The sequence below is a fragment of the Hippichthys cyanospilos genome, chromosome 6 (assembly GCF_059441005.1).
Source record: "Hippichthys cyanospilos isolate Australia breed blue-spotted pipefish chromosome 6, RoL_Hcya_1.0, whole genome shotgun sequence".
Taxonomy (NCBI): Eukaryota; Metazoa; Chordata; class Actinopteri; order Syngnathiformes; family Syngnathidae; genus Hippichthys; species Hippichthys cyanospilos.
Window position 1 is genome coordinate 8,481,754 of NC_142374.1, and position 9,622 is coordinate 8,491,375.

The window sequence follows — 9,622 nt, forward strand, 5'->3', positions numbered from 1 at the left end:
CGTGTCACACCATAGAAGAAGAATCGAAGACGCGTGAGCCCTAGGACTGCGACTCGATCGCCAAACACAGGTGAAAAGATCTTTTTGATAGGTGCTAAGTAATATTAACGAGCAGTCGACGCAGCACTATGAGTTAGCACACTGTTGAAAAACAAACGTCAGGTGAACTATATTAAAATGACTTTGTCCCCACTTTTAACGACTGCAGTGCTAACGATAGCAAGCAACTACTAGCATACCATGTTGCTAGCCAGAAGCTAGCAGCTGTATGTTAAATGGACTGTTTGCCTTGTTAACACAAGGATCGTGACTTTATGCTGTCATGCATTCGAATGCAATCATCCCATGCAACATTTGGCAAATATACACTGGAGTTATTTTTTTTCCTTCTGGGCTGGCAGCTAAAAAGCTAGTCACAGCACGTTGCCCCGTACTTTGTTGCTCGTCAGCGAGCTTCTGTCAAACGTGCGACGCCGCCCAATTCTTGTTGTGCAGTAGCGTTTGCCAGGAAGCCAAACTTATCTCCGTTGAAAAAACGTGCAGTTTTTCTGTGTTGAATACCTCTGTGTGACTGTCACTGTGCGCTTTCACTCGCGAGTAGACGCTAACTTTGTTTGGTCGTCGGCTAGCCCAGCTGCCAAAAGCGTGTCACAACGTCATCGGCCAGCGCTTGTTCGCCACCCTGTACCCGTCACACCTGGGCTCTTTGGAAACACGCGAGCTTCTTTGTAATAACGTTGATGTCTTTGTGGCACATTTTGGTGTCAGCGGCGTAAGGGAATGTTTCGCACTCCCGATTTCTGATGCGATACTAGTGTAGAAGGCAGTCGCTCTCGCTACAAGTGTTTAATTGACCTGTTTTTTTTCTAATTTTTTGTTTTTATAAATCACAGGAAGGAGCAGCATGGAGATCAGTAAAGGTAAATACAACTTGAGTTTGTCTCGTAAACGTTTTAAAAATAAACTTTTTTCAACATCTTTAAGTCAATGATTGTCTTGATATACAGTTGATCAATGATTTAACTTGAAATTTTGGCAGGTAAAGGAGAGCCGGGATTGCAGAATCCTCCCGGGCAGATGGACAAATCAAATTTACATATGATGGAAAGGTTGGTTGTTGCATTGTAGGTTACACTATATACTTCAAATTACACAAACCTGGTGGTGAGGTCATGATTTGATTTATCAATGAGGAAAAAAATATCGCAAGATGGTTAAAATGTACTCTTTGGTAGTCCTATCTAGAATCAATTGTTCAGTCCATATCGGTTACAGGTGTGTCCCCCACTATTGAAACCAGGAATCAAGAACAGCATAATCATGAAAATCTCAGCACAATTCTGTCAGATTGTCGACTGCATATGCTCATTCCTTGAAACCAAACTAACTACAGCATCATTTGGCCTGTCTTTCTTACAGGTCAGAGCTAAAAATATGCTCCCAAAGCTGTTCGCACATATGCCTCATTACTGGATTCAACAAACCAAAAAAGAAAAAATATATCTAGCCTACAGAAAAGTTCTACAACTACACTTTCTTAGCTATTATCTGTCAGTGTCTCTTTTCAGTCCACTGGCCATTATCCCCATCTTCCTGGCCATCGACACACTGCTCGGCCATAGATTTTTGTCCATCGCACACATCCTCATTTGTTCTAAGTTCTGATTTTACCTGTGAATTGCTGTCATGAATTTACCAAGTTCTAAGGAAGTCCTATAAACGTTGAATGTTTTATGTCATAGGTGTGAAACTCCAGTCTTCGAGGGGCTGACATGTCTGTTTTCCAGATTTCTTTCTCCAACACACTTGATTTAAATGTCTAGCAGCTCTGCAGTAGTCAAAAAATGAACCTAATCATTTGATTCAGGTGTGTTTGAGAAAGAAGCATTGAAAACATGCAGGATACCAGCCCTTCAGGACTGCAATTTGACACCTATTATGGCCTTGATCATCATTTGACAATTGAATGATTTGTGTCAATTGCACGCATTGTCTGAATACTCTTATCTCCAAACCACATTTTTAGGAGAGCCCAAATATAGCAAGTGTATAACCATTAGTGTTGCATTGTGAAAAATGATAGAGATATTTGGGAATGTATATCTATTGAGATGCGCAACCAAAAACTGAAAACTAAGTTAAGATCAGCAAACTTTATTTTGAAAATATGCTAAATCTCTGATCACTGTGCTAATCGTAGGCTACTTGTACGTAATAATTTTCAAAGATTCACAGAAAAATGCCATAGACTCACTTTTCCCCTATGATAAAATCGCAGTGAGAAATGAAATAATCTGAACAATTGCAAGGAGGTTTGGGGTTGTTGAGTTTCATTTTGAAATGAGCCAAACCAATTCAGAGAAATGCCCCACAGAATAGTTTGCTTGTACTGTATCTCTAAATATAGTCATAGATAGGAATACAACATGGTCTAAACAAGTTTATCTTTGTCATTGAGCACAAGTGGAGTCTCCTAACAAACATCTTAGCATGTGCCAGATAATATCTTGCCTAAGACCAGAATTGCCCCTTTTTGCTCTATAAATGATGGTAAGGCTATTATAGCATTGTATTTCACATCAAACTGAACGCCACACTTGAACATACCACATCTGTGGAAATCAAGCACTTACCACACAGTAACAGTGGCAGGGCCTTATCATTCATTGCACCCAGTTTTACACTGAAATGTTTTGTTGTGGACTATGCATATTGAAGATCTTGTTAAAATTCATCAGTGCCTCCTGAAAAGTCAATTTTTTCTGTACCTTCTGCCCTAGCATGCTTCCCAAAGCAGTGAAAAGGCGAGTACATGCCCTGAAAAGACTGCAGGTGCAGTGTGGCAACATCGAAGCCAAGTTTTACGAGGAGGTCCACGAACTGGAGAGGAAGTATGCTGCCCTCTATCGGCCATTTTATGACAAGGTGCTCTTCTGGCATTTGTGATGGAATGCCTTTTCACAAGATGCACATTGTGCATGCATGCAAGCACAATTTTCAGTCATTCTACCCATGGTCGTGCACTTGATGCCTCTCTGGTCCAACCTGAAATCAGTTAGACCACATCTATTGTGCTACAGTGTCAGCTAGTACAACGAGTAGCCGACTGTTTGTCAGTCAAGGTTATTTCCAAAGCTAGTGACAAGAACCAAGCAATTTTCATTGGCTCTAATGATTGGCAGTGAAAATTTGCATACACCTGTCTTTGTAGCACTTTGCCTCTCTAAAGGACTTCAGATTTCAATGCATATTTTGGTCTTATTGTGAGCTGTGCCTGTCTGCAGGTTTTCTGACTGACTTGAGTACTCAATAATAGTCATTATCAGTCCTGATTGTGTGTATGTGTGTCACAGCGACGGGATTTTATTACGGGCGCAGTGGAACCCACAGATGCTGAATGTGAGTGGCACAGTGACAAAGATGAAGAGGAGGAGCTTTCTGTAAGTAGAGCTTTGAGTCCATCAACTCTTGAGACCTAAATTACCCCCCCCACCCACACACACACAAATGAAGTGTTTCCTTCCTGGTGTTTTAAAATTGGTCTATACACACATAAAATTCTAAATACCGTTGAAACTACTTTTTTGTGCTGGCTTACTGACATCTACAAGTGTTTTGTGGCATGCCGCGTTCAGATGGAACGCAAAGAGCAGGCGGTTTTGTATTGTAGTTAATGGAGTTCGCGCGACGGGCGCGATGACACGTCAGGCGAAAAATTGAACTTCTGTCGCGTGTCGCGTCAGCCAATCAGCTTCGGGAGCGAGAAAAGTATTGCCGCAAAGCGAGGGACACGCAGTGTAAAAAAGAATAAAGGTGCTGTCGGAGAAAATATTGGGTCTGCCACATCCCGGAAAAGTAAAGTTCTCAGCAATGCTCTTCTTTCCGGATTCACTGTGAAATGCACAGCAAGCTCACTCCCTTCCCCTAGCGTGACTGTTGCGTGAAAAGTGAACTTCATCTTGAACTCGCAAAAAAAAGCCTTGCGTAGAGCGTAAACCACACGCTCCATCTGAATGCGGCTTTAGACTTCTAGAGACTCAATGCTCCCTTATTTGCAGATGTTCATCTGTATGTCTAACTGCAGTGGAATGGCACTAACATTGGCTAATTTAAAAGTTACTCACCTTTGAAATAAGGAATATAGAAAAACGTTTACAACAGCATTCCTGTGTGTTAACAATACAAATATTGACAAAATATTTCAACAACAAGACAGTAAGGGGAAATGTAGCTCATGCACTGATGTGACAATCCACTCATGGCGACTACTTATGTAGCATTATTCTGATGAATGAAAGACCACTACACTTAAATCTTTGATTGTGACCATTCTTTCCTCTTGCTCCAGGAACAGATAAAGAAAAAAATAGCTATCGACTCTGCTAAGAAGGAAGAAAGCGCATCTGTGGAAGACCCAAAAGGCATCCCAGACTTCTGGCTCACCATTTTCAGAAATGCAGACATGCTCTCGGATATGATCCAAGTACATATAACTCTTTACTTGCTTGCCAGTCAGTATCTTGCATCACTAATCCTTATCGTTTGTGTATATTGCCTTCCGTCAGGAACACGATGAGCCTATCCTCAAGCACCTTAAAGATATTCAAGTAAAGTTTTCAGAACCAGGACAGCCCATGGTCAGTATTGCCCGTGTTAGTGGCCAAAAAAAAACTCCCCTAAAGATGCTAGCAAATATTCTCAGGTTCGTTTGGCCTTTCAGAGCTTCACACTGGAGTTCCACTTTGAGCCCAATGGGTACTTTACCAATGATGTCCTCACTAAAGTCTACAAGATGAAGTCTGAGCCTGACACTTCAGAGCCTTTCTCGTTCGAAGGCCCAGAGATCGTCGACTGTGCTGGGTGAGACTCTGTACATTGTAGTCCTTTTAAACAGCAGGGGCTGTATTCATCTTTTCAAGTATTAACATGACTTGTTAGCGGTCTTCAGTTGATTAATGAGAACAGTGAAAAATGTAGACTGTATTGTATAAACAATGCTGTTATTCAGTCACTAGTTACATGCATTTCACTGTGAATGCTTCTACAGGATAATTAAGTATATGGGTTCCGATTGGGTAGATCGCTGGTTGTTTTACTTTGAACCTCAAGCTTTTGTGCATTAAAGGTACTTGCATGTGTTTAAAAAAAAAAAAATCTTGTTTCAAGGGATGATTTTATTTTGTTTTAAATTATCCCCAAGATAAACATTACGACATTGCAGAATTTAAAAAAAAAAAAAAAAATCTGCCAATAAAAACTTGGTTGAGGCATACTTCCCAATAAGGCTTTGGATTAGCTTGTGTAATTGTGTTATTGTACAATTGTGGTCCAACTTAAATTTACCTTTATGGCACATACTGTGTGTTTTACAAATTTGGTAATACACAATTCTAGTATGCTAGATGTTGCGCAATGTTTTGTCTACAATAATTATTGACACCAATATGACTTTGGTCTTCATTTTTCCCATAGCTGTGTGATAGACTGGCATAAGGGAAAGGATGTGACTGTGAAAACGATCAAGAAAAAGCAGAAACACAAGGGTCGTGGCACTGTCCGCACAGTCACCAAACAGGTTCCCAACGCCTCCTTTTTCAACTTCTTCAACCCTGTCAAAGGTGAGTGCGGCTCATTCACTAATCTGACTCAATGTTGTGCAGTCTTTCTGAAACTTTAATGCCAAACAAGGGTGTAGCTGACATTTTACAATGTCCACACTTGCCCACATGCAAGTCATTGCTTTAAGTAAAACTCAACAGCAGAGGTCGCCACATTTTGTTTATATTTGAACAGTGTTATGTCTGGGGTGATGTGTAACGTTGACCTTTGAAATTCTGTTCACTTGTCAACTGTGATGCTTTTCCCAGTCAAAGTGATACGTAGTTTTAATCATAGTATAGGATCTCATTGTTAGGGATTGTGCATTTTATTAGAGAATCTGAATACATTAATGGCTTTAAGATGGATTTTAAAAAAATGCATAGTTTTATCAATACAGCAGCTAAATGTTGTGAATATCACATTCCAACTCACTAAATGACTCTAAGGTGAAAACAGTTCCTCGCATCTTATAGAGAAAGCAAATGAATAGTATTCAAGTTTTGCAATTTTACTTATCCTTTTTTGGGTTTTCTTGATTTCTCCCGATTTAATGGTCACCCCCCCCCCCCCATTTACCTCCACATTAACTGGCAAAAAAGAGCGTGTGAACATAATCTTAAAACTCTTACAAAGGATGTCCATGTTAAGCATTTCAGCCTTAAATGATGAGCTGTTGAGTTCTGAGTGTTTTTTATAGAGGAAGTGCGCAGCTATATTGTTTGGAGAAGCAGTGCAGTGTATGTACTTTATGGAATCTGCTAAAGTTTAAAAAAAAAAAAAAAAGCAGTGCAGTGTATGTACTTAATAGAATCTGCAAAAAAAAAAAAAGGTCACCAGAGTTTCATCTATCCACTCTTGCATTTCAATTACAAATACACTGACATTTTTGCTGGTAATTGGAAAAAAAAATTCAAAATACATTTTTCTTTTTCTCCGCAGCTTCACCAGATGGCGGTGAAATGGTGAGTTCTAATTTCAGACATGAGACCATAACTGTAATTGCAGTATATAACGCCCGCTGTTTGTTCCCCTCCAACCCACCTAGGATGAAGACTCCGAGCTAGCTTTTGACTTTGAAATTGGTCATTTCTTCCGTGAGAGAATAATTCCCCGAGCAGTGTTGTATTTTACTGGGGAGGCAATGGAAGATGACGACAGTGTAAGTCATGACAGCAGTGTAAGTTTTAGAAAGCAATGTTTGGTGGAATTAATGAGGTGATGTGTCATTTGTTTTTTTTGTTCTTTTTGCACAGTTTGATGAGGAACTAGAAGAAGGTGACGAGGTTTGTCATTTTTCTTAACTCACCGTTCACATTCACAACGCGTTCTGAGGTCCAGTTTAAAATGTTAGCTTTTACTAAGATTGAACAAAAAATCCTTAATTGAGACATTTTATAAATGTTAGGTATAAAGCATTTATTTGACCTGTCTCTAATATTCCCACAGCTACACTTGGTTATTAGAAATGGCCCTGTGATTCATTCTCGTTCTATGACACAGAATCAAGTTCACAAAAGTATTTCCTTAAACTTTGCAAATGTACTGATTTGAGTACTTTAACGTTCTCTATATCAGGAGCAAGATGATGAGGGTGATGACGACGACGATGATGACGACGACGACGACGATGGAGACTTTGACCCGAGGGTCTGTATTAAACCTTATATTTTATGATCAAATCTTGTTTTAATGTCAATATAGAGCCCCCTGTTTACCTCTGGGGTCTGTATTAAACCTTATATTTTATGATCAAATCTTGTTTTAATGTCAATATAGAGCCCCCTGTTTACCTCTGCTAAAATAAAATTGAAACAAAGCTTTTCATTTCATTTTCCAAATGTGCAAATTTGAAAGAGGCCTGCTTCAAGACATTTCTGCAAAGTTAGGATTAAGTCCCCCCCGCTCGATGCCACTATATTCTTTTTTTCTGAAAATGAATATCCACTTGACTGCTCGTAAGTCCTGAAAAAAGTATCCAATTGACCCTTTTAAGTTCCCGCGCTGCTTTTCATAGCTTTTGCCTAAAATGTTTTCAAAATGTGCTTCACTATTAAAATAAGTGGTGGAGAAATTCTGGTGTAGTTAAGTTTCTGTTTGGTAAATAACTTGAATGCTAAAGAGAACAGAACACAAGTTGGGAGTTGTGACCTGCATGCACGCTAATGCTAAATCCCCCCCCCCCCAAAAAAAAAGGACATGCTCAAAATTAACCTGAATAAGAAAGCAAGACATGCTATAGTTGAATTCTTGTCATACCCTCTGTGAATGGCTACCTCATCATCCAAATAATTTAACATTCTAATCCCAAATTTTGGGCCTGCCGCGCATTTCCCCCCCCCCCCGTTCTCTTTTTTTAATGAAGCACTTACATACTAAGGTAATTGTATGGTAGGGCCATAGGTTTCTTAACAGTGCCTCTCGACTCCCTAAAAATGTTTTGTCCAAATGCGTTTTTCCCCATTGCTCCCCAAATCGCCATTTGTATTCGTTTTTGAAAAATGTAACGATATCTGCATAGTTCATTGGTCGATCGGGTTTACTCATTTTGCTGTCAACTCCCAAGCACACAGATATAGCATTTAAATCTGCATGCCAAGAGGAAAAGGACATTCATTGAAATGTGTGTCAGATGGCAACGGAGTCATTGCATTATACAGATCATTTCTGGACCAATTAAGAGAAATTGAGCAGCACACTTCTTGAAATCAGCGCCGTAGACATTTATGATTGTTTTTGTGCACACTTGAGTTAGCTGACAGCCTCATAGATTGCGTTCTGGTCAACTAAGCCATGGGTTCATTTGCGAGCACTTTTTGGCACTTGAACGCTGAGCTTGCGCCTCATTTCAAAGGTGACGGCCTACTTGATTGTAAAGTGAGAGTTTTGAACATGGACATGACATTGTGTCTCCTCCCACCACAGGCCTAATCAATCATGCATTTCTAGGTAAGGCGGAACTAAGGAAAGCCATCCCACTCCCCCTCCCAATACCGCCTTCTGCTTTTCTTAACCACCTTAAGGACTTTGCAGCTTTTTGCGCTGGCTTCTTTGGCTTTTCTCTTCCTTATAGTCAGGGATTGGGTTTGGTGATCAAGTCACATCCTGAGCACCCCCCCCCCCCCCTTTTTTTTTCCCCCCTCTGTCTGTTTGCTGTAGCTCCTCTTCCCCAAACATGCTGCGCACCAAACCAGGTTTAAACTGTAGCCACATTTTCTGTTAACTGCATCTCTCAAACCTTCATCCCTTTTCGTCTGAAAGGAGTGTTTGTGTCATGCAGAAACAAGCGCCGGCACAGCCCCCTGAATGCAAGCAGCAGTAACCATGGCGACCAGTGGACAAGACGACCTGCCATCCTTCAACCAATCAGCAAGTCCTGCTCCTTTCCCCCTTCTCTTGTATGAACGGTCATCTGAGCGCAATACATACAAACCAAACAGCGATTTTATTATATGCATGATTTTTGGTTTTGGTTTTTCCCTCTTGCCCACGTTACCTTTCTTTGTTTCTTTGCTTCTTTCTCGCTCCATAAGGAGTGTCCTGCCAATCGCCATCTTTGGGTAAGGTGGACTTTAGTGCATTATCTCCAGGAATCTCAGCACGTCATAAGGAACAATGGAACGTGAAAGACTCAAATTAAGTTGTCATGGATCTCTCAGGGTTTTTTAACATCGACGTGAGAGCTGTTAGTTCACCTGGAAACTGTTAAGCAAAGTTGACTGTGGCTGGGCTTTGTTTTTTGTTTTGTTATAACTACTTGAGTTCTGTTTTCATACTCTTGCTTGTCATGGAGTTATTTATTCTGGTATCATGCAGCAGTATAGTGATACATTTTCAGGAAGCCATGTTGTGGAGGCTTATTGAGGTAAAAAAAAAAAAAAACAAACTGCCATGTTCCAATGTTTGAACCTTAAATAGTTTTGGTATAGTTTTTGATGCAATGCTGCAGTCAGATGCCACTTAAAAAAAAAAAAAAAAAAAAAAAAAGCATTTAACGTAACTTGAATGGACAACACTTTTGCCA

General features: G+C 40.2%; 1 protein-coding gene across 7 annotated transcripts; it reads left to right on the forward strand.

Annotated features, from left to right (window-relative positions):
- On the forward strand, positions 1–9,605 carry nap1l4a (nucleosome assembly protein 1-like 4a). Of its 7 annotated transcripts, none has more exons than XM_088417508.1 (14): positions 1–70; positions 894–920; positions 1,040–1,109; positions 2,781–2,925; positions 3,354–3,440; positions 4,349–4,483; positions 4,566–4,637; positions 4,721–4,860; positions 5,473–5,618; positions 6,541–6,563; positions 6,647–6,778; positions 6,855–6,884; positions 7,177–7,248; positions 8,879–9,605. In XM_088417508.1, the coding sequence occupies exons 2-14, from the start codon at positions 905–907 to the stop codon at positions 8,918–8,920; spliced, it is 1,110 nt and encodes a 369-aa protein (XP_088273634.1). In that variant the 5' UTR covers positions 1–70; positions 894–904; the 3' UTR covers positions 8,921–9,605. The 7 variants fall into 7 exon arrangements, with proteins under 7 accessions (XP_088273634.1, XP_088273637.1, XP_088273636.1 ...); XM_088417511.1 differs by lacking the exon at positions 1–70 and adding an exon at positions 8,524–8,547 and having other exon boundaries at positions 763–920; positions 8,860–9,605; XM_088417510.1 differs by lacking the exon at positions 1–70 and adding an exon at positions 8,524–8,547 and having other exon boundaries at positions 763–920.
- The last annotated feature ends 17 nt before the right edge of the window (positions 9,606–9,622 follow it).

What these genes read in the sequence shown, in the direction of transcription:
- nap1l4a (XM_088417508.1), top strand. An exon ending in ATCGGCCATTTTATGACAAG is followed by an intron (nt 2,926 to 3,353) that starts GTGCTCTTCTGG and finishes TGTGTGTCACAG; the next exon opens with CGACGGGATTTTATTACGGG. An exon ending in CAGAACCAGGACAGCCCATG is followed by an intron (nt 4,638 to 4,720) that starts GTCAGTATTGCC and finishes TTGGCCTTTCAG; the next exon opens with AGCTTCACACTGGAGTTCCA.